General features: G+C 42.5%; 2 protein-coding genes across 4 annotated transcripts in view; both read left to right on the top strand.

Annotated features, from left to right (window-relative positions):
• Positions 1–18,572, top strand: part of LOC147258513 (receptor-type tyrosine-protein phosphatase eta-like) — a 35,923-nt gene extending 17,351 nt beyond the window's left edge. Inside the window, exons 3-32 of one of the 2 annotated variants that reach the window (XM_086208393.1) lie at positions 90–281; positions 364–612; positions 975–1,223; positions 1,846–2,115; positions 3,288–3,548; positions 3,737–3,985; positions 4,092–4,361; positions 4,470–4,739; positions 4,849–5,112; positions 5,489–5,752; positions 5,831–6,085; positions 6,970–7,230; positions 7,367–7,627; positions 7,705–7,968; positions 9,842–10,111; positions 10,200–10,466; positions 11,294–11,569; positions 11,650–11,799; positions 11,900–12,104; positions 12,429–12,544; positions 12,622–12,709; positions 12,807–12,851; positions 13,045–13,132; positions 13,343–13,433; positions 13,550–13,626; positions 13,805–13,939; positions 15,219–15,335; positions 15,489–15,649; positions 17,072–17,207; positions 17,304–18,572. In XM_086208393.1, coding sequence (XP_086064519.1) covers positions 90–281; positions 364–612; positions 975–1,223; positions 1,846–2,115; positions 3,288–3,548; positions 3,737–3,985; positions 4,092–4,361; positions 4,470–4,739; positions 4,849–5,112; positions 5,489–5,752; positions 5,831–6,085; positions 6,970–7,230; positions 7,367–7,627; positions 7,705–7,968; positions 9,842–10,111; positions 10,200–10,466; positions 11,294–11,569; positions 11,650–11,799; positions 11,900–12,104; positions 12,429–12,544; positions 12,622–12,709; positions 12,807–12,851; positions 13,045–13,132; positions 13,343–13,433; positions 13,550–13,626; positions 13,805–13,939; positions 15,219–15,335; positions 15,489–15,649; positions 17,072–17,207; positions 17,304–17,459 — 5,957 coding nt within the window. In that variant the 3' untranslated portion in view covers positions 17,460–18,572. Of the gene's footprint in view, positions 1–89; positions 282–363; positions 613–974; positions 1,224–1,845; positions 2,116–3,287; positions 3,549–3,736; positions 3,986–4,091; positions 4,362–4,469; positions 4,740–4,848; positions 5,113–5,488; positions 5,753–5,830; positions 6,086–6,969; positions 7,231–7,366; positions 7,628–7,704; positions 7,969–9,841; positions 10,112–10,199; positions 10,467–11,293; positions 11,570–11,649; positions 11,800–11,899; positions 12,105–12,428; positions 12,545–12,621; positions 12,710–12,806; positions 12,852–12,933; positions 13,133–13,342; positions 13,434–13,549; positions 13,627–13,804; positions 13,940–15,218; positions 15,336–15,488; positions 15,650–17,071; positions 17,208–17,303 lie in introns of those variants that run through there. The other variant, XM_086208392.1, reaches the window with a different exon arrangement.
• Positions 18,573–22,388: 3,816 nt separating this feature from the next.
• osbpl5 (oxysterol binding protein-like 5) overlaps positions 22,389–25,156 on the top strand; it is a 43,079-nt gene continuing 40,311 nt past the window's right edge. For both annotated transcript variants that reach the window (XM_086208391.1, XM_086208390.1), the window contains exon 1: positions 22,389–22,593. The gene's annotated coding sequence lies outside the window, so the exon portion shown is untranslated. The remainder of the gene's footprint in view (positions 22,594–25,156) is intronic.

The following is a 25,156-nucleotide window of genomic DNA, read 5'->3' as shown; positions in this document are numbered from 1 at the left end:
TATCTTCTGTTTGATACGGGCCTGTGTTTGACGCAGTTTGCCCTCTTTGTCTATCTTGTTGGTGGACTTGCTGTTCTTCTGTCCTGTAGATAGAGTATGTGACAACAATGAAACGGAATCCCTGCAAACAACAAACACAACAGTCACGTTTGATTCCACACCAAACTGCACCTTATTTGTCGGGACCATCAATGGCAGTGGCTCAATCAGCGGTCTGACGACTGCACCAGCCTGTCAAATCTTCCTTAACTGTTCAAGCTGCCGCAAAAATGTCACAACTAGTGAGTCGATTCATCTTTGTGGAAACATTTATCCACCAGTCATTCGAATGAGTGATGAGAACCTGAGCTTTGTTCCTCCTAGAGCCTGAGAGAGTTGGTCATCTGGCTGCCGCTCATATCACAACCTCCTCTATAACTGTGACCTGGACGAAACCAGAGGGGAACAGCTCCCTCTGCAGACTGAAGTGGACTGGTGACGTTCACCAGGTGACCGAAACCGCTGTTAACATTACAGGCCTGACTGCTGGGGTCCAGCACACTCTAGCTGTGGTTGCCGTGGCAGATGATGGCCGGACTGGAGGACAGAGAGTAGGAATTTGCCAGTACACACGTAAGTTCATGTTTTTGATTTCTGTAACGAAGTCTTTATGGCAGAGGAATGGTTTCAGCGTGACGCCTCTCTGTGCATCAGCCGCATTTAGGATGGCAATTTAAAATGTACCTCGATATTTTTCATTAAGTTTCATTTTCAGCTTTGTAGTTTCAGATATGATCGGTAGGTATCGATGCCCGCTGTGGATTGGGTGCTCTGATACTAAACCTATTTTTATAGAACAGAGGAAGAAGACTTTCAATACCAGCTCCACGTCAGTGGCATAACATTTTGTAACATTTCACACATTCTATTTTTTTGACATGTCGAGCTACTACGACTGGATCTTCTGCTTTACCGAACCTTCTACTGTCTTTCAGAACCTGAGAGGCCCGTGGACATCCAGGTTACAAAACGAGGAACTGCTCACCTGAGCATCACCTGGACCCTGCCTAGTGGGAGGGTTGATTATTACCAGGTGAACGTCTCCAATGTGGATCAGACGTATTCCTGTAGCAACACAGCAGCCAACTTGACTGCTTTACACCCTGGGAGAGTCTTTGACGTGACGGTGACAGCTGTCGCTGGAAACCTCAACAGCACATCAGACACATTCTCATTTGCTACCAGTAAGTTGAAGCACCTGTCCTGCTATAAGAACCTTCACCAAGCAGTTTATGTATTTGGTGCAGTTTGTTTGTTTGTCATAAGCTGGATAAAATAGAAAAGTATGAGGCCAAATTTCACCAAACCCCGAGGAGGGGTGAAGGGTGGACCAATGAAGAACCCAGAACTTTCTGGGGCAGATCCATTTTTCCTAGCAGAGAGTGATTTTTCATCCTTTTTAACACTTGGTCAGGTCCGTCTGATGGCCTTGTGGAGGTTTTCGCTCTCCCGGTGCCCTCCGGTTGTAATTCATGCTTTCATTATGTTGTTTTAGGACCATATCCAGCTCATGTTTTGTTGGTGCATATATTTTATTTGAATGGCTAAAATAGAACGGCTAGAAATAGGACACCCCAGTTGTGTGCTACCTTGATGTGTGCCCGTAACCAGTTTCCAGTAACCACTGATCGCTGAAATTCTTTCGGTTCATCCTCGAGTCCCGGTTGATGTTTGTGGCAAATTTGGAGCAGTTTTCTCTGATCTACTGCTGTTTTCAGCAGAGAGGCATTAAATCATATTAATGTGTTAGAGTTACATCAGCAAATATTAAAGGATAAAACTAAAAGTGTCCCTCATACCTCTCAGTTCCCACACCTCCTGGCTCCATCAGTGTCAGTGAGAGGACAACTACATCTCTCCATCTTCAATGGGAGACTCCTGACAGGATGGAGGGTGCTCCAAACATCAGCTACAGCATCACCTACCAGCTCCCAGGTGGTGACAAACAAACCAATAGCGCCAGTAATAGCACGGTGCTTTCCTCGCTCTCCCCCGGAACTTTCTACAATATAACTGTGGAAACAATTGGACCCCAAAATTTCCGGAGCCTGCCTGTCACTGTATCTGCCTACACCCGTAAGTATGACAAGCACATGAAAGTGCGTCTGCTCCTCAGTTTATTGTTGTATTGCTGTAAAGACGTAAGAATGGTAATAGCCTAGAAACATGAATATACAAAAATGACAATGTTGAAGCACAGAATATTAAAAATTGAGAAGATTCTCCCTATCAGCCATTGCTTTTGTGGAGCTTCAACAGGTTCATTTTCTCCTCATCCTGGATGGATTCAATTAGAAAGTTAGCAAGTTTGAAATTTACATTCTGTTTGTGATGACTGCCGAAAATTCTATTTTTGGTAAACAAAAGAAAAACAGATCGTCTCCACAAACGAACACCACTTCGATGTGTTTTTAAGCGTAAATGCAACTCTTGGCAGTGTGAAGCTAACATTCTGCCGTGCGCGAACTGTATCACAGGCTCGTGACTTCAGTGTCACCTCAGGTAGCTTCACGCTTCTGCTTTCATCGCGATGACATTTAATTTCACTCTGTAACGACCTCAGGGTTTTTGTTAAGCTACCGTTTTAGGACACATGAAAGCTTCGAAATTCTCAATTATTTACTGATCTACTTCATGAAGTACGACAAAAAAATACGTGGTTAGTTTGAACCCCATACTGTATTTTGAGCCAACCCGCTGACTTTGAGAGGAGGGAACAAGACGTTCAGTCACTTATCTCTGGGGTTTAGGACTCTTTTCTGGTCTAAGTGGTCAGAAACATCATTCGCACTGAAATGGCAGCACTCGGTGTGTTTCCTCTCCTCTGCATTAGAGCCAGGTGTCATCAACCTCCTCTATCTGACTGAGCCGGCGCAAACCTGCCAGAGAGGCGTTAAGCTTCAGGGTGATGGGGCACAGTGTTGGAGCGCCACTGATCACATACACATATGTTTCCTGTGCTGTGTTATCAAACTTGATCTCTGGAACAAGCTGCACAATCACACTCCTTTGCGTTGCTGGAGAGAAGAAAACAGGAGATCCCTCCACTTTTAACTCTGTTAGACATAAAACACATTTTCTCAGCCTTTGAGTTGAAAATGCACTGTCTCTCCAAATGTTTTTTATTTGCATGAAATTTTGGAAAATGCAATAATATCAACATAAGGTGCTTTTTTTTATTTTACGAGGTTATTACTGGTTTTGATATAACAACTGTGTAGTAAGAATTCCTCTCATCCTGCTCGTAGAACCTTCTGCAGTCACAAATCTCAGAATCACTGAAGTCACAACATCATCTGTGACTCTGAACTGGACTGCACCGGATGGCGGCGCTACCTCGTATATACTTAGATGGACTGGGGAGGGACACACGATCAATGAAACAACCACTGAGACCACCTTTACTCTCAAAGATCTGATCCCTGGATCCCGGTACTACATGACGGTGGCTGCTGTAGCAGGGGAGATCTTAAATGAGGGGGAACAAACCTCAATAACTGCCTTCACAAGTAGGTCCATGTTAGGGAAGGATTAATCAACAACGACAGAAGAAGAAGAAAGAAGCTAAAACTAAATATACTTTTACCAGAATATATTGATTAGAAGTAAAGTATTTCCTAACATTTGACTGTTTCAAGACATGTCGAGCTACTACGACTGGATCTTCTGCTTTACCGAACCTTCTACTGTCTTTCAGAACCTGAGAGGCCCGTGGACATCCAGGTTACAAAACGAGGAACTGCTCACCTGAGCATCACCTGGACCCTGCCTAGTGGGAGGGCTGATTATTACCAGGTGAACGTCTCCAATGTGGATCAGACGTATTCCTGTAGCAACACAGCAGCCAACTTGACTGCTTTACACCCTGGGAGAGTCTTTGACGTGACGGTGACAGCTGTCGCTGGAAACCTCAGCAGCACATCAGACACATTCTCATTTGCTACCAGTAAGTAACTTATCCTGCCGTAAATACCTCCAATAAGGAAGCACCTCTGGTCTGTTTATCGATTATATAATAACATGAAGCTTAAAGTGTCCCTCATACCTCTCAGTTCCCACACCTCCTGGCTCCATCAGTGTCAGTGAGAGGACAACTACATCTCTCCATCTTCAATGGGAGACTCCTGACAGGATGGAGGGTGCTCCAAACATCAGCTACAGCATCACCTACCAGCTCCCAGGTGGTGACAAACAAACCAATAGCGCCAGTAATAGCACGGTGCTTTCCTCGCTCTCCCCCGGAACTTTCTACAATATAACTGTGGAAACAATTGGACCCCAAAATTTCCGGAGCCTGCCTGTCACTGTATCTGCCTACACCCGTAAGAACCACAAGACCAAAGCATGTAGAAGTGTGTCAGCATATAGAGGTACCTTCTTACTTTAATACGTTTTAAATTAAAAAAAATGTCTTTGCTTGTTGTTTGTAGTTCCCAACCCTGTGTTGAACATTATCGCCAGCCCAAGTAACACCACCTCAATAAAAGTGGAATGGTCGTACCCGCAGGATGTGCAGCCATATTATACATACATGATTCTAACTTACAACACTACAGGATCACTTGTTAAAAACCAAACAGTCAGTGATAACAACACTGATGTACAAGAGCTGGAGCCAGGAACTAGATATGATATCACTGTTACAACAATAGCAGCAGAAGGAAGTCAATCCACAGTGGAACGGACATTCAGTTACACAAGTAAGGCCTTTCCAGTGTACAAACCTTTACCATCCAGATACATGATCAAAGTTAAACTTGTCCATTATGGTCTTCACTCTTATATAACCCTCTGCTCTGTTTGCTGCAGTGCCCGAAGCTGTGACTGAACTCAATAAGACGTATGTGAACACTACTGTCATCCAGCTGAGGTGGCGTAGACAAGACGATCATAAGGCTTCTTACTCCTACCTGCTGATTCTGCTCCAGGATGCTGAGATGATTCAGAATGTTTCAACTAAAACAGAAAACTACACTTTCTCCAATCTGATCCCTGGAAAACAGTACAGAATTGAGGTGTTCACAGTTGTAGACAGTGTGAAGTCCAGCGTCAAAAGCACATTAGTATACACAAGTACGTCCTGAAAATTGTTTGGTATGAGACATTGTCTTTGAATAAAGATGTAGAAATCAGTAAAGGGGATTTTTTTTTTTACTTCCATCCCAGTTACATATGGTATTCTCATGAAGGTTGAAACAATGTCCCTCCTGTTCATATTTCAAGTTCAAAATATTGTAAAATAAGCTGAATTTCGGTGTAGTACCCCTCATGCATGTGGTATAGATTCTCAATTTTAGTAAGATTACATCGAAATTTTACAGGCTGTGTGTTATAGTTGTTAGGCTAATAATAACCAACCCTGTACATTTCGCGAAGTTCCCCAGTGTTTCATTTAAAATAAAAATATTCCCTAAATATATAATGACCTTAAATGTATCTTTCCTTCCAGTGCCTGAGGTAGTTTCTGGCGTTGTCACTGTTGGGAGCACGACTAACATGTCGGTGACTTGGAGCCCTGCCTTGGGCCAAGTGGACTCTTACTCTGTCCAGCTGAGCAGAGACTCCCAGACGATCAGCTCCAACAAGAACCTAAATAACACAACAGTAAAAACAGTCTTTAAGGGCCTGACACCAGGAGTGCGGTACTGTGTGGTGGTGACCACCGAAAGTGGGCCGGAGGAGAACCACAGTCCAGAAGTTTGTGATGCCACCAGTGAGTGACATCATCATCATGACATGAATCTGATAAATGTGCGGTGTGTTGTAACTGCCTGTTCTTTCTCTTGTGCAGTTCCCAACCCTCCAGGCCCCATTACTGTGGACTTTCAGACAATGGAGTCCATCAACTTTACCTGGCCCCCCCCAGATGACATGGATCATAATCAGTACAACTTTAGTGTGTCCAGCATTAAAGGTTCTTTCACAGTCCAAAAATATTGGTTCCTGCTAGACAATCTCCACCCTGGAACCCTGTACAGGATTTCTGTTGTGACAGTTGGCCTGCTGGGCTATGAAAGCACATCGGTGGTTGCTGAAAACTACACCAGTAAGTCAGACACACACTTGAACACAGCAGGAGTGTGTGAGGCGTTGGGGCTCTACAAGGCTCACGAGCACCTCGAGGAAAATGTTTTTTTTTTGTCAAAGGTCTTTGTGACCTCATAAAACAGGTCATAACTCAAACATTCCCACAAAGGCGGATACAATAATGGAGGGTTAAATTCCAAAGGTCAAAGGTAAACTTCCCTTTGACGTCAGTCTGGCACAAGGAGTGACCATTTGATCGTGGGCATTAATCTTTGGTGCCCACATATAAACTGTGAGGATAATAGCTCTTCTGTGCTGATATAAATGTGTTAGATGAGTGTGTGTGTGTGTGTGTGTGTGTGTGTGTGTGCATGCGTGCATGTGTGTGTTTGCGTGTGCGTGTATGTGTGTGGTTAAAACGTGTAGCTTCTTTGCAGCAAAATTCACATTAGTTGACTGTAACAGTGACAAAGTTGCGCTGGTTTACTGAGGCAGCTGTCAGTTTGGATGAATGAAGGCATTCCTCTCTTCGTTATACGATGTTTGACTTTAATCATGTGATCATTATTTCACATTTGCAGGTCTTGTTCCTTATCAGTTTTTTGCAGTATAGTTTCAGGGATACGTTTCCAAGTGAAATCTTCCAAACATTTCCAAAAAGAAGTATACGTTTAGTAGTTAACATCAAATAGAGATGTTGAATAAAAGAATTGAATGTTGCCATCAGATGCTTTTATTTTAGTGTCATTTATTGCAATGTCTTTGACACACAAGATAATTAAATGTAAGATGCTTTATGAGCCAATATAACACACTGACTTGTGTGTGTAACCAGAGATTTTCTTCTTCTTTCTTTCTTCTGTCACATATCAAATCTGACTCTCCTCTGTCTTTTTCTCTCAGAACCAGAGCCAGTGACCCAGTTGCAACAGACAGAAATCACCACCAACACCGTGACCTTGGTGTGGAAACACCTGGTGAGCAAGTTTAGTGACTCGTATCTGGTCCAGGTCACCAATGCATCGGTTTCATGGTCCTACATAGTCTTCAACACCACCCACACAGTCCCAGGCCTCCTCTCTGGGAGCAACTACAGCTTCACCGTCTCAACACGAACACCAGATGGCACTCTGGCAGCACCTTTGACGAAGTCCTACTTCACACGTATGTATACTGTATATAAAACATCTTCCAAGAATAGAGAGAGTAAATGAGTAAAACAGTCATTGATCATTCAACCAAAACTGGATATTTCCTCAGTATTCAACATTTAAAGTAACAAGCTCTCCTCTGTTTGTAGGACCATACACAATAAACAATCTGATGGGTGAAACCTTGAACTCTACTGCTGTACGTCTGGATTGGCTGAAACCACTAGAGTACAAGTCTGAATATAAATATAAGATAGAGACAACTGGCTTTAGGCCTGAAAGCACAACTCTGGCAAAAGAAGTTGCTCAGATCTCAGAGCTGACACCCGGGACCAACTACACCTTCTGTGTTACTGTCCGAGCTGAGGATGGCACAGAGGGAGGGGCTACTTGCATCTCTCAATACACTAGTAAGACTTCAAGTTTGATTTTTCTTTATTTCAACATGTCAAGGTGGTTGTTCATAATTCATCCTCCCCCTTAACAGAACCTGAGGTGGTGCAGCCGAGTGTCTCCAGCCACAGTTCCAACAGCTCCATCCTGGTGTCATGGCCAGATCCCCCGGGACATGTGGAATATTACACTGTTCATGTCAACATCTCCTCAACGGTCGTCGAGCAGTATGAGATCAACAATACCAATAATTCCTTGCTGGTGGAGAACCTGTCAGCTGGAAGACTGTACGCGGCCATGGTGACCTCACACAGCGGACCCTTCAACGCGTCGTCTGAATTTGTTGCTAATGCCACCTGTGAGTAGAGTGTTCATTTATTCGCAGCCGTTAGCCAAATAACCTGAGGGTTGGATCTACGAATGGATTGCTCTACTTGTGTAGCTGTTAAACATTTCTAAAAGAAAAATAAGTGGGCGATCCACAAAGCACATGCTTGATGCATAAACTTGCCCCTTGCAATAAACCTGCCCCTTTTCTGCACAAATAAGCCTCATCGCAAATACCATCTAATTCACAGACCAGCAGTCGTCTTTCCATTCGCACACAATACATCACTACACAAAGCACATCTGGTAACACGGGAGTCTTAAAATGAGAACAAAAAGTGAATTTTTATAAGGTCATTGTAATTATTGAAATTAGGGATGCAAATAGCGCTCAGCGACCAATTTGTGGGTGTGTTAGCGCCATCATATGATTAGAGCAAATTCTTTTGTGGATAGGATGCTAAAACGGGGCAGATGGTGTGTGCTCAATCTGTGCGAAACATGATTCTACTAGTGGGTGCAATCCATTAGCCGCTGATCCAGGCCATTACGTGCAAGTTGGAACAATTTCACTCATTTTGTTTCATATATTATTGTGGAACATTTTCCAAAGCTTTCTAAGAAATCAGACTGTAGTACTTCATGCATGTGAAGTGATTGATAGTACTGCCTTCACCTGCTGAACATTGCGTGACATGTACCTAAAATCTTTTGCCTTCATAGTTTGTACTCCAATTTCCATGTGCTATGATGTAGTTGGCAGTGCAGCGGTTCTTCAAACCTTGGTGGTGCTTTCAAGTACACAGTGTTCTCACAGTGGACATGCAAAGGTCCTCCATGATTAGTGCTCAGCAGTGGACACCCACCTTTCAAATTTCCACTTCATTTTTACTTTGATGTTTCAGAAAATCCCCGATTTCAAGAGTATAAAGTAAGACCATTTAATTTGTGTGGCGCCAAATCACAATACAAGTTATCTCTTTACAGTTTACAAAGTCGAGAACCTGACCCTTTCAAAAAAATGTAAACCCAGCCGTTCCCCATGAGCAAGCTCTAAAACCTTCCTTTTGATGGACAGAAACGCCGAGCTGACCCGAGCGCTGTTGGGTCGTGGCCGTCTGCTTCGACTAGTTGGGGAAAAGAAAGCCAGAAACTGAGACAGAGTCAAAGATGGATAAAGAAAGAAAGTGACAGAGACAAAGATAACGATAGAAGGGGTGAGAGATTGATGGAGAAAATATTTGATTCTGAGCAAACAGGAAAAAAGAACAACATAAACAACTTCAGAGTTCAGTCGTAGCAGCAAGTCAACCTGACATTTTAAGAGGTAGAGGTAGGTAATGAAGTAATTCTCATTAACACTGATAATAAAGTCAGTTTTCCTTGAAATAAGCTTGATATCGTAAAAATTTGAGGATTCGACACAAGCATGATTGTTTAACCTCGTGGCCAGTGATCAGATTCTCTGAGGAAATTATGAATGGGGTTTTCATTTCCGAAACCTCAGTGTTGAGCTCCGTTAGCAGGATCCATCCACCCCTCTGTCAATCGTGAGCAGAACGAATATGATGCATAAAAAACCCTTGTGAAACACTGATTTCATCTAAGGTAGGAAAATAATTGCAAAGTGTAAATCATTGTCGCTTAGAGCAGCATCCCATAATATTGCATTGAAATTTTATTGTGTATAAAGATTGGATGCAACCAATGGCGGATGCTGTGGAAAGATAATGGTACATAAGCAACATTTATAAAAAGATATGGTGGAATTTTTACAGTAATAAAGTCACGGAATGCTTCTGAAAATTACCAGAAGTCATAAAAGTATGCAGACAATGCACCTTTAAAAAAAATGCTGTTTTAGCTTGTTATTATAGATTTCTTGCTGCAATTTCATCCCCAAGTTCCTAACCCGCCTGGGCCAATTGAGATCCTGATGAAGACCACCAGCTCGATCGACATCACATGGTCGGAAGCTCCACTGATGACGGGTGCATCGTTCAGCTACCAACTAACAAACACACCGTCCCAGGAAGGTGGATATATCAGTACCAAAAGCAACAGTTATAACTTCACATCCCTGCAGTCTGGGACATCCTATAATATCTCCGTGGCAACAGTGGGTGCCATGGGTTTCAAGAGTGACACAGTTCACAGCTATTTGGTCACCACAAGTATGCGTTTTATTTCTTTAACACGAACACCGTGTCTGCCTCTGTTTTGCTGTGTGGGTTAACATGTGCATCTATTCCAAATAATCAGGACCCCTGAGTGCAGAGTTTACTGACATTTCTACAGAAGAGGAAAACATCACTGTCAGGTGGACTGAGCCTGACGACTACCAGGAGAGTTATCGTTACAATTTGACCTGGCAGCGCTCCTACTGGGGCATCCCTGACAGTATCGTGACGAGTAATACTGAGTACGTCATCGATGGCCTGATTCCTGGTAGCAGTTATAACCTGACCATCACCACGGAGACTTCAGATGGCACACAAGCTGATTTGAGATGGATTTCAAACTGCACAAGTATGGACAAAACAAAACATTTGATTGGTGAACAATAACAAAGTATATTTTAGGGATGATTTTACGAACATTTTGTAATGATTTTGTTGAGAGTTAAAGTTGTTGAGTGTGAAAGTTAAAGGGATACACCAATTTTTTTTTTTGAATAAGCTTATTTACCATCATTTTCAGAGCCCGACAAGAAGATAGATGCCCTTCTCTCCTCTGTGTGTTCATCATAGAGCTGAGACCCACGGGGAACAACTAACTGCTAGTTAGCTTTGCACAATAAATGGCAGTGGATGGAAAGTGTTAGCATACCCCTCTCCGATGTCATCAAATACACTTTTCTCTAAAACAGTCATTGCTTTCAGGGATGAAACTAGGATTGTGCACACAATTTTTTTTTTTAATGAAATTACCATTTAAGATTAAAAGGTGTTGTAACTGAGGAATCACACTTATAGCTGTGAAAACTATTCATTGATGAATGATTGTAATTTTGACCAACCAAACAAAACTTTTGATGACTGGAAGAGCCACCTCATCATGGCTGACTTTGAAAGGAAAGATGAGGAGGATTATGCTTGTGTCATTCTAACACTTACCACCTACTACCATTCATTTTACTAATTAAACTAGTGGTCAACCAGTCCTAATATGCGCACAGGAGGAGGGAAGGATATCTGTATTCTTGCCTGTCTCTTGGGAGGATAGACATTTAGCATACTTTTCAAAAAGTTTGCCTGTCCCTACAGTAGAAACAAAATGCAAAATTGCTGAAGTTTAAGAAAGATTGACACTACGTTGAAAATGTATTCATTTATTGTTTCTGTTTAATATGTCAGATGCAAGCCCGGTGAAAAATTTAACGTGTGAAGGTCCAAACCATGCGGATGCAGAAATCAACATCTCCTGGATCAAACCCCGTGGCCAGTATCACAGCTTACAGATCACGGCAAAGAACATGGAGATCGTCAACATTACGAGCAGCTGCACCCCAAGGTGTAGTTACACTATCTCCGACCTCAGTCACCATACTGAATACAGGCTGAGGGTGGAGACACTGAGCTGTGGACGACCCAGTACTGCTGTGTCTCTGCCCTGCTGGACGGGCATCACAGGTAGGACATCATTCCTGCAGGACAGTACAATCACAAAACCGATACTTGAGGCAAGTATTCTTTTTACATTTTTTGCACAGACCCGCCAATTCCAGAAAACTTTACCTCACTGGTGACGGTGGATCAGAAGGCCCATGATAGGTTCTCTATTCAGATCAATTCCAGCCTGCTGGTCAACACGAGTGGGCCAATCACTCATTTTGGTGTGTTGGTGGCGAACAGTCTCTCCGGTTGGTGTCTCTTTCTCCTCTTAGCGTCAGGGATATCACTTACATAAGGTGAGAACATTTGTCTGTTAAATCCTATTTTCTGCCATTCTTGTTCTCTCAGGTGTCAACACTTCGAATCTGAGCAAGTATTTGGGAAAAACCTATAAACAGTGGAGTGAGAAGGCGACTCCGGTGTACCTGGCGACAGTCAGAGAGAGAAACGTTCAATCACGCAGTAAAGAGGACCGTCTGCTCATAGACATAGGGGATGGGTCTACATGGGAGGGCTACACCAACGGTGCCCTTCACGCCAAGGGAAAATACCAGTGAGACTTTAAACCATATTGTATTACAGATATTCATAATAATATGTCAGTGAATGTACTGTAAAGTGATGACTTTGTGAGTTAGTACTCATTAATGATGTTGCAAAGTAAGAACAATGGAGTAATTTATTTTCATAAATGAGTTCTGACCTTATCTTATCCTGCCTTATCTTATCTGGTCTTAGTCTGTCTTATCTTAACTTATCTTGTCTTATCCTGTCTTATCTTATCTTAACTTATCTTATCTTGTGTAAGGAGGTTGTCATGTAAGTCCATCCAGTAAGTTTGAGACCTAAACTGACGGAGATTTTTCTAATCTTGCAGATATGCCATTGTTCTCTTCACCCAAATGAGTCTGGAAAACAAGCTTGTAAACGATCAGAGATCGTTGTTCTCAACAACTTATTTCTACCCGCCGATAGAGCTCCCACCGAACATAGGTACCCCACTCATTATTCAAAGTTCCTGACATGTGAATAAATGCTCACTGGCCTTTGTTCACCCCCTGAAATTTTAGTTGTCATTGCCCTTGCTGTTGGTGCAAGTTTGGGAATTTTCTGCATTCTCTTCATCATCCTGATTGGCTTCATTATCTACTGGAAAAGGTTTGCTGCAGTCATCAATGCTGATTAAAAAAAATAGAAAAATTAAGAGAGACTGTTTGCATGACAGCACTGTAAAGTCATTATCTTTGCACTGTAGGATATCCCACAAGGAGTCATCAGACATCCACATTCATTCCATGAGGTACAGTTTCTCTTTTAACCATGTTATGCTCCTAAAAGAAAAACATAATGCTAAATATTTCTTTTCTTCTTTCTTTTTCCAGAGCCAAAGTGTAAGTATGAACATTTTAAATCACGAACTCCATCACAGGCTGGGACAGGAACAGCAAGTCAGTGATTTTCTGAACAAAACACATTACTCTTCATCTGAGCAGAAACGCGGCAGTGAGGGTGGAGGACTACGAGGTTTACTACAAGAAGCAGCGGGCGGACTCCAACTGTGGCTTTGCTGAAGAGTTTGAGGTAAAAAAAAAAAACCAACTTCAACAGTGAATGACTCATGATCCATTAATATGGTTATCCATAACTGAAGATTTAAAAATAAGGATTTATATATTGGGGTTAGTATGAGTCTGAAAGCTTCTGGTTGTTAGAGAGAGGCTTTTGTGGATCCGTGCAAGCACTCTCACAACCACCCATCAGTCACAATCAACTGGTTTCTGTATTGCACAGGACCTGAGGCTGGTTGGTACGGGTCAGTCGAAAACACACGCTCAGAATCAGGAGAACAAGCCCAAGAACCGCTACAACAACGTGCTTCCCTGTGAGTGGCCTTTCACAACTCCACCTCTGCCGCTCTCAACAATAACCCTCTCCATATCATCCGCCATCATAGCTGATACCATTTGGTTTAATCTGCACTCTTCTCTCACCTCCTAGATGATTCCTCTAGGGTGAGACTCTCTATTATTCATGGGAGTCCATATGACGACTACATCAATGCTAACTACATGCCGGTGCGTACTGACACTCGGTCATTGCTTCACCATTAATACAGCTCTTAGCTGCTCATTCTTTTGCTTCATGCCATTCTGTGTTGAATATTATGCCTTCATTTACACTGATGTTTGAAACAATGTCTTGGAAATGTGAACAGAGTGGATGTTTGTCTTGGGCCGCTGTTTTCCTTGGCAGGGTTACAACTCCAGGAAGGAGTTTATTGCAGCTCAGGGTCCTTTGCCTGGGACGGTCAGCGAGTTCTGGAGGATGATCTGGGAGAAGAATGTCCAGACCCTGGTCATGCTGACACGCTGCAATGAACAGGGAAGAGTGAGTAGAAATGCATGGCACCACACCTAGCATGGACGAGTGTGTGCACAAACACACCAACGCCCTTAAGAACACTACATCCTCAGAATGTGTGTATTAATCACCTGCCTTGGTGTTTTAACAGTTGTGTCTTTTTTTTGCCTCTTATTCCTCACTGCCTGTCGGAATTTTCAAGTCGTGTTATGAATAGTTGATCGCATTTAGATATGGGAAAGGTGTATCAAACACAAAATGAAAGGTACACGTGGTGTGGTCTTTAACTGCTAAATGTTTACAGGAATTCAATTCTATAACTTGATTCATTACCTCTGGCAAAATATTACTAAATATCTGTTTTTCTGATTGTTATTGGGATTCAGCCGGTCCTTTTATAAGAAAGACACAGCATTTTTTAAACTTTAGCTTTGGTTGCATTCACCTCGGTTGAGGAATGTACTCTGTAAGTGCCCTTCAGTTACCTCCCATATTTTCAGGAAGTGATATTTGTTGCCAAGAAGCTTTTGTTTAGCAGTGTTACTGTGATGATGTGGCAAACTTTGCCATGGAACACAAAACTGTTCATCCGAAGTGGACAAACGTGGTCAGATATTTTTCAAATGACACATATTTAGCTAGAACCACATGGTGGATACTGGAAATTATATTTGTACAACAGTAGATGCATTATCCTGCTCCTTCATGCAAAATCCAAAGACTATAAGGTTTCCCCTCTCTTGCGCTCTATGGACCAGCCGTAAACTGAGCCATGAGAGGGGGTGTGAGGGCCCGCTCATCACTGCATGCAGCTTTAATTAGGGCCTAAGTATGAAAGTGCCAGTGGTCGAAAGTTCACCTTGGTGAGGGTATGTGCTCTCCAAGTGCCCTTGAGTTTTGACTTTGGCTGATATCTTTGGTTAACAAGTGCTTGTCTGTCAGAAAGATAAAGCTAAAACTGAAGTCCTCATGAAATGTCCCCCAAGCAAGGCCCAGCATATTAAATGAAGCACTGCAACCTGACCTTAATGATTATGCTAATCACTTGTCTAGGCCAGCAACATAATTGCTGGATCGAATTTATTTACCTCTGCCTAGGACATTACAGGTTCCCTGGCAGTGGCTTGACAGCATGTTTGAAAACTCAAAAATTTTGATTCTCTTTGGTTGGACGATGGAAGTTCGGAAACTCCATCCCAGCCAAATCCATTTTTAATGACATCTTGTGGCTTTGGTGGACAGTGGCCTGTAATCTGAATATTAATTTTGAAGTCTGTTACAGTGCCATCATTATGTTGCTTTCCAGGTGAAATGTGAGCAGTACTGGCATTCAGGCATGAAGCACTTTGAATACATCACTGTGACAACAACCTCTGAAATACCACTTGATGACTGGACCATCAGGGACTTTGACATTAAAAATGTAAGTACCAAGATGTAACGTGGAATCAACATCAGGACTGGTACGGGTGAACAAATGTAATAACTCAGCACTTGCTAATAATGAAGGGATGTGCAGCTACTGTTTCACAAAGTGCTATCGTGACTACACATGAGTGCTCCAACATGTCCTCAGGTGAAAACAGCAGAGACTCGTTCAGTTCGTCACTTCCACTTCACGGCCTGGCCAGACCATGGGGTCCCGGAAACCCCTGAGCTCCTCATCAGCTTCAGACATTTGGTCAGAGAGCACATGGACCAATACTCCAGAAACTCTCCTACTGTAGTCCACTGCAGGTCTGACACGACACACACACACACACACACACACACACACACACACACACACACACACACACACACACACACACACACACACACACACACACACACACATTCATTCCTTTACCACCAACCCTAACCGTACTTTTAATCATCATGAGGATAGAATTTCTTTTACGATCACCTGTCAAATCTGAAATGGGCCTAAAAGGCTTGGGGATCTCCCCAATATGTGGTTCAAAATGCCTGTTTCCATTGGTTCTATTTTAATTTGCATTTGCAAGTTTTACAACATTCATTTCTTTGACAGCTCGGTCCAGTGTGTCGCGGCACAGTCAGCCCATCCCACTAGTTTGGTTGTCAGTTACAGCACGAGCAGGGTTTCTTTTAATGGTGGGATTTCCTCAAATATGTTCCTACAAGCACAACGGTAGAAACTGTATCCATCATCATTGCTAACATCAGTGCAAGAACTGCTATCTTTTGTCTTGTGCATTGATCTATTCAGGGTCCCGTCAGGGTTTCTTTCTTTCTGAATAGCCTCTGCCCCAACCCTCACCTTAAAATGAGCTTTAACTTTAGGGAATACTTCACTCAAAATTGAATTTGCCATCCAAATACTCACAAAAGGTGCTCTGAGCTCACAAAGATGTTTTTCTGTGCTGTTTCACTTCTTCATAACTCCAAAATGCAGAAAGAGGCAGCCATGTATATTTAGCTTAAAGCTCATTTTGACTGACAGCTAACAACAGAAAAACTGCTGGAATGCAGAAGTTTACAAACTTCTGAGTGTGTCGTTGGGTATAATCAGCAGCTTCTTTATTCAGCTCAGTCATCCACAAACAGTTGGAATTGAGCTAAACAACCCTTGAGAGTGACCAGCTAACACTTCAGGTTGCACCACATCACTAATGCTAACCTGCTCTTGTTCACAGTTGTGCCAAACTGACAGGGTGATAGTTGGCATTTTTTAATAGTTTGTGGATTACTGAGACTACGAATGGATGAAGACGATGTAGATTATAATTTAATGACCGATGCAAATGAGAGTTTGTAAAGGGACACTTTGGACAGTTTTGCTTTTGTTGATAATTAGAGTCTATTCATATATAGATATATATTTGTGTGTGTATATGTTTGTGTGTGTGTGTGTGTGTGTATTTGTGAGCTCCAGACACAATTGTGAGTATTGTACACAAAAGGCAAAATACCCTTTTTTTGGGGAAGTGTCACTTAAAAACCAAGTCTTGAATCTCAAAATGTCTCACAGTGTCTGAACTGATGGTTTTAAAATCAAACTGGCTGAACAAGGGTTGACCTGCACACATAGGACTGACCAGAATGCCCTCTCAGAGTAGAACTACCTTAATTACTGAGATGACAATAACACGTTCATGTTATTTCCTTTGCCCTCTGACCTCCGTTGTTTACTCTCAGTGCTGGTGTGGGGCGCACAGGAACCTTCATAGCGATCGACCATCTGATATTTCAGATTGAAAGGGAAAACATTGTGGATGTGTACGGCATTGTCCATGATCTGCGCATGCACCGGCCCCTCATGGTGCAGACCGAGGTACGACACAGGGCTTTGCAACAGATGTCAGGAGAAGTGGTTTGAAATCAAGATTCTTCAGGTTAATGAACCTTTTCTTATTTGCTATCTCTACAGGACCAGTACGTTTTCCTTAACCAGTGTGCCATGGACATCATCAGATCAAGAACTGGAACTAATGTGGATCTAATCTACCAAAACACTGCTGCACTCTCTATTTATGAAAATGTAGAGCCCAAAAAAGGTTTTCACAACAACGGGTACCGCACATAGACCCTTTCTCTCTTTACTCTCAACAAAAATCTGAGCAGATATTTGTAAAGGGAAAAGTTTCAACAGCTGTATTTATTTATTTTATTTTATTATTTTTTTTAATTTTCTACCAGTCACGTTCTGGTTAGGAGTCATGTATCCTTTGGATTAATGGAGGGACCAGTGTATAGAGATACAATAATCAATGACCAAATAATGTTAAAGTTTTGTGTAATATTACGTTGGCTGTTTCTGGCTGTCTATTTTTATGTTTGGCTTTCTTACTACTGTATTACTGCTCAGGTATGTTGGACACTGTATAGGTATTATTTGCTGACACTTTTATAAAAAAGAAAAACTTGTAATTAATTGATTGCATTACCTTGTAAATGTGCCTTTTTTTGAATAACAAACGTGCTTCAGTACCAGGAGGTGGCACTCTTCCATTTTGCTTTTACAGTGGACGTGAAAGCAGGAAGAATCTCTGTGTGGAAAACTGTACTGAAGTTCCTTTTTTTATACTTCTGTATTTTTGCACCTTGTAAGTTACTTTTAGTTCTGCAGTGACTTCATTGAATGGGTTTTCAGTTTTGTTTAACCTTTCTTGTATTTGTCTGCACTGTATGGATAATGCACTGGATGCATTTGTGTTTGTGAGAGATGTTTTCCTCTTTTTTTAATCACTGGTGTTCGATCAGTTTGGAACAACGAGTGATTTCGCCCAAATCTGATTCTCACTAAGACCACATTACAGGAAAGCTCAGGATAGCTCGTGTATTTTTTCATCAGAGGTCAAATTTCTCTGATGTTAAAAACCACCAAGGGAGAACCAAGTGTTTTGTTTTTCCCTTCTTTTCCTTTCACATGTAAAGGGCGTAATTTTCCATGAGGTGGGTACGCCTTTTTTTTTTTTTTTTTAATGTTAGATAAATGGATGTGTGCGGTTTGCATGTCGGTATTTGAAGTCCATGTTTGTTTGTTGTATTCTTATGTATGTAAGAATTATTGGAAGCACTTTTGTTTTTCAGGAAATAATAACAGGAACATATAGTCACAAAGGACGTGTCAAATTGTAATTCTTTGTTATGCTTGCTGGTACAATGCAGAAACATTAAACGAGTAAGGATTTATCATTCGTCAGCCTAAATGAGATTAAAGATGTTATTACATTTGAACCTCTTGTTTGCTTGTGGCTATGACGTGTGTTCACAGGTTGACGGTCTTAATATCTGACAATATGGCAAGAGCTGATTCTTGCGTTTCGGTATGAAGCTATAGCAGTAAAATATGAACATCTGAGGCTGACGATACGATGGACTGCTGAGGAACGGATTATAAAAGGAGTTTTAGTCTGAGGAAGGGTCAAAGGGAGCATGCTGCCAACTGAGCCGGTACACCTCTGCATTATTCAGAGCAACTTTGAGGATGCAGGTAGCTAAGTGCTTCCTCAAAGGATGAATAAATAATGTAATTTCTCTTTCTGACTATATTAGGGAAATGCTTTTCCACAGACAAGACTCTAGCTAGACTCTAGTATAAAAATAAATAAATAAATAAATAAATGTAATCCCCTGCAGCAGGTCAGCTACAATATGAAGCTCATTTAAAGGGCACTAATTTTCCCACAGTGCTGGGCACTCCTTGCGTGGTGGTAATACAGAGGATGTCAGCATGTCGGCTTCAATAAGCCTGATATTTCTCTCATCTTATAGGCCCCCCCCCCCTGCCTCCCTCCCACCTCCTTTTTTCATGTTTCTCAGATCCACAAGATGGCTCTAAAAATAGATTTGGCATTCAGAGGGATACTTCTTGTTCCCTATGCTGTGAAATGCAATAAAATGCCTTCAGAGAGGTAGAACCAGTTCAACAGCAATCAAACCGGTGTAATTGGGATTTTATTGCCCAAACATACAAATTACTTCACGGGGCATTAACGTACATAATTATTCATTAAATAAAAGATGATCATGTTAGCTAAATGTAATGATTGAATTTAAAAGATTATCTTCTTAAAACAACAACAACAACAACAACAACAACAACAACAACAACAACAACAACAGCAAAGAGATCAGGATTCATGCCCTGTTAGCACACAGCTCACTTTCAAGATGAGGCCTTTAAAACCTGCAGGAACACAATAAAGGCGTCAAGACTTCACAGTGTTACGTATATGATGGTGGGGATGTTTGGCCTGCGGTGCAAATATTAGCATAATTCAAATATTTTACAGCTCTCGCTTAGCTTGACTTTACTGAATATTCTGCTTAGATCAGTAAAGGTCTGATGAATGTGCTGTGTGCAGTAAAATACAAAAATGCAACTCTTTTTTCTGAAAAAGTATTTTCATTTTGCACGTCAAGAAAAAAAAAAGAAGGTTGAAATATTGAGACTGAAGTTTGGAGACGATTTTGAGAAACATGCAGCCGCTTCCTTTACATTTGTGTGGTTTCTCCTACCAAGAACATGCAATTTTTGCCAAAATCTCTTCAATGTTCTCCCACTTAACATGTTTATGTGCAAAAAGGGGAAAGAATTTCTTTGTAGCTAAACCCACTTCTGAAGAAGAATTTCACCAGTTCTTCTACACAAAGTATTTTTTCTCCATATTCAAAAGAGCTAACAGTTTGACAACTTAATTCTCAAAATTTTAACTTTATTTGCAATCCATCCATGTTATTTATAATTGCTAAATGTAAACCCTGAAGGCAAAATGGACAAAAAAACAGTGGGAGCATTTGATCGTGAATACCAGCCTGATCAGTCTGGGGAACCCCACTGAAGTAATATCCATCTATCCATCCATTTTCTTCCGCTTATCCAGGAAGGGTAGTTTTCCAGATGGCAAGCTAAAATTAAAAAAAAAATCAGTTTAAACTCACATAATTGTTAGTAATATGATAGACAATGTAGGTAGACATATCTATCCATCCTTTTGGCGGGGTTCACCCTGGACAGGTCACCAGTCCATCACAGGGCCAACACATGGAGACAGACAACCATTCACACTCACAGTCACACCTACGGTCAATTTAGAGCAGGGGTGTCAAACTGGTCCAGTAAAGGGCGGTGTGGCTGCAGGTTTTCATTCCAACCCAGCAAAAGCAACACCTGATCCAACCAATGAGCTGTATGGACACTGCTTGACTGATTTAAGTAGATTCAGGTGATGCTTTTCCTCGGTTGGAATGAAAACCTGCAGCCACACGGCCCTTTACTGGACCAGTTTGACACTTGTGATTTAGAGTATCAATCAGCCTCGTCCCCTCTTGATGTCTTTGAACTGTGGGAGGAAGCTGGAGTACCAGAGAGAACCCACACAGGGACAGGGAGAACATGGAGACTCCACACAGAAAGATCCCTGTGGGGCTCGAACCTGGAACCTTCTTGCTGTGAGGCGACAGTGCTGACCACTGCACCACCATGCCACCCTTTATTTGCAATATTTAAAAAAAAAACTTTTACCCTATCCTTGGCCCTAATATTCTCCAAGAAATTTCACAAAGGTTAATACTTCCTTATAATTCTTCCCCAGCTGTGACTATAACTGCCTCAAAAAATGTGATGAATTGTTACAGATGGTGGTGCAGTGGTCAGCACTGTGGCCTCACAGCAAGAAGGTTCCGGGTTCGAGTCCCGGCTCTGGCATGGGATCTTTCTGTGTGAGTCTGCATGTTCTCCTTGTTCCTGTGTGGGTTCTCTCTGGTACTCCAGCTTCCTCCCACAGTCCAAAGACATCAAGAGAGGACGAGGCTGATTGGTACTCTAAACTGACTGTAGGTGTGACTGTGAGTGTGAATGGTTGTCTGTCTCTATGTGTTGGCCCTGCGATGGACTGGCGACCTGTCCAGGGTGAACCCCGCCTCTTGCCCATTGACCCTGGGATAGGCTCCAGCCCCCCGCGACCCTTAATGTAGGAATAAGCGGAAGACAATGGATGGATGGATATTGGTGGTGCAGTGGTCAGCACTGTTGCCTCACAGCAAGAAGGTTCTGGGTTTGAGTCGCAGCTCAGGGACAGGATCTTTCTGTGCAGAGTCTGCATGTTCTCCCTGTTCCTGTGTGGGTTCTCTCTGGTACTCCAGCTTCCTCCCTCAGTCCAAAGACATCAAGAGGGGACGAGGCTGATTGATACTCTAAACTGACTGTAGGTGTGACTGTGAGTGTGAATGGTTGTCTGTCTCTATGTGTTGGCCCTGCGATGGACTGGTGACCTGTCCAAGGTGAACCCCACCTCTTGCCCGTAACTGCTGGGATAGGCTCCACCACCCCACAACCCTTAACAGGAGAAGCGAAAGAAAATGGATGGATAGATATGTCTACCTAATAATAGAATGTCTGTCATATTACGAACAATTATGTGAGTTTAACCTGATTTAAAACAAAAACAAAAACATTTTAGCTTGCCATCTGGAAAACTAAAAGGTCAATAATATTAACAATGGCTACATTCCATGAAGATTTTCATTGAACCTGCGAGCACAATACCTGATGAAGGTCAACCAGACTTAAATGTTATGTATTTCATCAGTTCGAAAGACGACCGGTAATTGTCTTGTGATTCCATGTGTTTCAGACTCAAGGAGTATTTTACTGGTCATTCTTGTGTCCCTACAGTTCAACTGCCCTTCCAGTCACACATGTTTTTCTTGTTTCCAAAGAAGTTCAGCATGTAGATAAGATTTTAAAACAAGGGGGAAAAAAAAGGAAATCCAATAAAAAAGGCAAATGTAAACATCGCATGGCTTAAGAAATTATCATGGGTGTGATATGAATATGGAAAAACACAGCTCTGGTGTGTTGTAGATAACAAGGTCACGACTAAAAACAGAGTAGGGAAGTCAAAGTCTCCCTCTCTCTCTGGAGGGCCGTGCAGCAGGTGCTATGCGCTGCTGCGGCCACAGGTGTCGCCCGCGCTCCCCGCGTAGCAGCAGCAGCGGCGGCAGCAGCAGCAGCAGCAGCCAGATGAACCGCAGCAGGAGGGTCCAGTCACCCCCACTCTCTCCATGTTGAGACGGAGCAACTTCTCCTGCCTGCTGCAGACCCCAATCGTACGCTGCAGCCTTTCTGGTGTCCCCCTTACTCCGTGCTATGACGCTGGACTGGGAAGGGAGCTGGGAAACGGCTAAGTGAGCGCTACCCAGGGCGACACCGAGTAAGTTTAACTGCTCTTTTGCTACACCGACACGTCGTGAAGGATGTCTTGCTATTTTTAGCTTACTTGTATTTCTTCAACAAATGTGGGTTACGTTTGTGTGCCACATTAGGATGAACAGCGTTGTCTGGCGTGATTGCGGAGGTGTTTTGTTCAGATTACGGACGGCATTCATGAAAACCCAAACGACGCAATGTTTGGAGGAATTTGGCCACTTTGTCTCGGCGCGTCTGCCTGGGCAGTGGCTAACGGGTCTAGCTAGCGTTAGCCTCGTGAAGTAAACCCTCGTCGGGAACGTTAGCGAGTTAGCGATGCCCCACGCGGGCTGCGTCTCGGCTGTCACTTGTTTGCGTGGTATCTACCTGACGTTTGGAGGAACAGTGTCAAGAAACGGAAAAGATTCCCTCGCTTGTATTTGTTAATATGAGTGGTGGTTATCTGGGTGGGTACATTGGACCTACCAAGGGAACCTATCAAACTAACCTACCCAAGGATACATGTGGCAGGAACAACCGTAATGGCATTTACTGTATTAATCTTCGTTTTCCTATGCTTTCCCAGTAAATACATGGTCTTGGGAACATGCAGTTCTTGACGCTGCCGGCTGTGAACCAGATTGGTGGGGAATCAAAGGATCGTTTTGAGGGTGGCAGTGAAATTAATAGTGACATCGTGTGCATGGTTCAGCCCCGCTGGTGTGAGGCAGAGCTGCAACCTTTGTGATGCGCTCACTCACTCGTTATCACCACATTATAAACGTCATCTGACCTCACTGCATTGTCCATGAGGCTAATTGGGGATCATTTTAATTAATTTAAAAGGTGAATTTGGGTAATTTCACATCTGTACGCTTGATCCATCTTCTGACACACATGCAATTCATGTATGACTATCAGAACTAGTGGAATAATAAGAAAAAATATAAGATGGGAAAAAGGAGTACAAAAAAGACCTTTTAAAGAAAATATTAGCCTCAAACATCCATTCTTTAGTTAAACTTTGAGCCTGATGAGATAATGATTAAATGTTTAGATTGGACACTGCCACGTTGCTTCATCCGTCTCCGTCCGTTCTCGGTGCAGACAAAGATAGAAGAGCTCGTCATCTTTAAATACAGGGCATTATGTGGAGTCGGGCTTAGCTAGAGAAGAGAGTAACAGACAAGTGCACTTTAGTTAATAGTTTTTAGGGTGAGTGGAATGTGTCACTCAGTATGCTCAGAAAAAAAAAAAAATCATTGAGAACATTCCCGGCACTTAAGACACACTGTCAGAGGAGGGATGCATAATGTTGGCTTATTTACTGATATCCAGTATGCCAGTGTTCCATGTCTAATTTGGATGATAGCCGATATTTACCAATGCTGATATTTTCTCTCTGTCTTCTAACTCGAGTGACTTTACTGATAAAACTGTCGTGAGTTTCTGCCAAAGACAGTTGTTCTAACTTCAAGCTGCAAGCTTCTCGCTCTGTCATGGCTGTGAGAATCAGCAGCCCAGAGCTTTGAGTTAACGTTGACACTGCAGAGTAGCACTTCAGAAAGATCCTCTTTATTCTCTAACACTCTCCCTGAGTAATCATTTGACTTGTGTATTAAATTGAAAACACAGGACAGCCGTGGTCTAAAGGACCTTTGCAGACCTGGTATTAAGATCTGTCCTGAGCGATCCAATCATAAGTGGTCAGCCTTAATAGCAGGTGTGCTACACAATGTGTCCTGACATCCGATCACCGAAACATTCAGAGGTGGTCTGGTCCAAATATGGCCACATTCTTTCACTATGTGTGTACGCAAATGCGTCCTGAATGCATCCTGGGCAATGTAGAAAGGCTGCCTCATCAGCTGATGTCCTTTGTTTAAGTCTAAATATCACTGCTGAGCACAGGAGTGCAGTGTATTACTATTTCTGAACATGTTAACAGCTCATATATGGGTGTTATTATGGCTTCAACAAGCATCTTTGGAGGGGGGGGTTGGTTTGTTAGGAACAAACATCGTCATGATTTCTCTTTCTTCTGCTTTTCATCTCCTTCTTATGAGACCCCTGCTCTCTCTCTCTTATTTACGAGTCAATATCTCTTGACTATCAGTTAATGTCTCTGTGTCTGCTCAAACACCAAACATCAGCCAAAACGAGACAGTAATTCCACGAGTGCTACCATTTTCACGGACAGACCGAGTGGATGTGTTGATCTACAGGATCCACAGGACCAAAGAAATGCGTTTCACCTCCTCAGGTTCCATGCTACAGACACGAGCTTGCTGACAGACCTGCTGCTTGTGATAACTAAACGACCAGCCAGCGGGTCAGGGAAATATGCCAAAGAGAGGTTCCAAAAGGAAGTATTTACATGTTTATTTTCAAACTGCGCAGGAAGCTGAGATCCAGTCACAGGACACACGTGTGGAGATGCATTTTAAAGCCAAGTGTGAATATACCCAGCATTAGGACACATCTTAATACCAGGTGTGCACATGGCCTAAATTATGTCTTTTGAGGATTTTTCAAAGGCAAGGTCACATCTATTTAATCAAGAGTTTTAGCAGCTTTGGGCGTTAGCT

Source organism: Aulostomus chinensis, chromosome 7, assembly GCF_037954235.1.
Source record: "Aulostomus chinensis isolate RoL2024-O1b breed Wild chromosome 7, RoL_Achi_v1.0, whole genome shotgun sequence".
In the NCBI taxonomy this organism is placed as follows: Eukaryota; Metazoa; Chordata; class Actinopteri; order Syngnathiformes; family Aulostomidae; genus Aulostomus; species Aulostomus chinensis.
The sequence above is the reverse complement of the archived record's forward strand: the minus strand, read 5'-3'. Positions and strand labels throughout refer to the sequence as shown.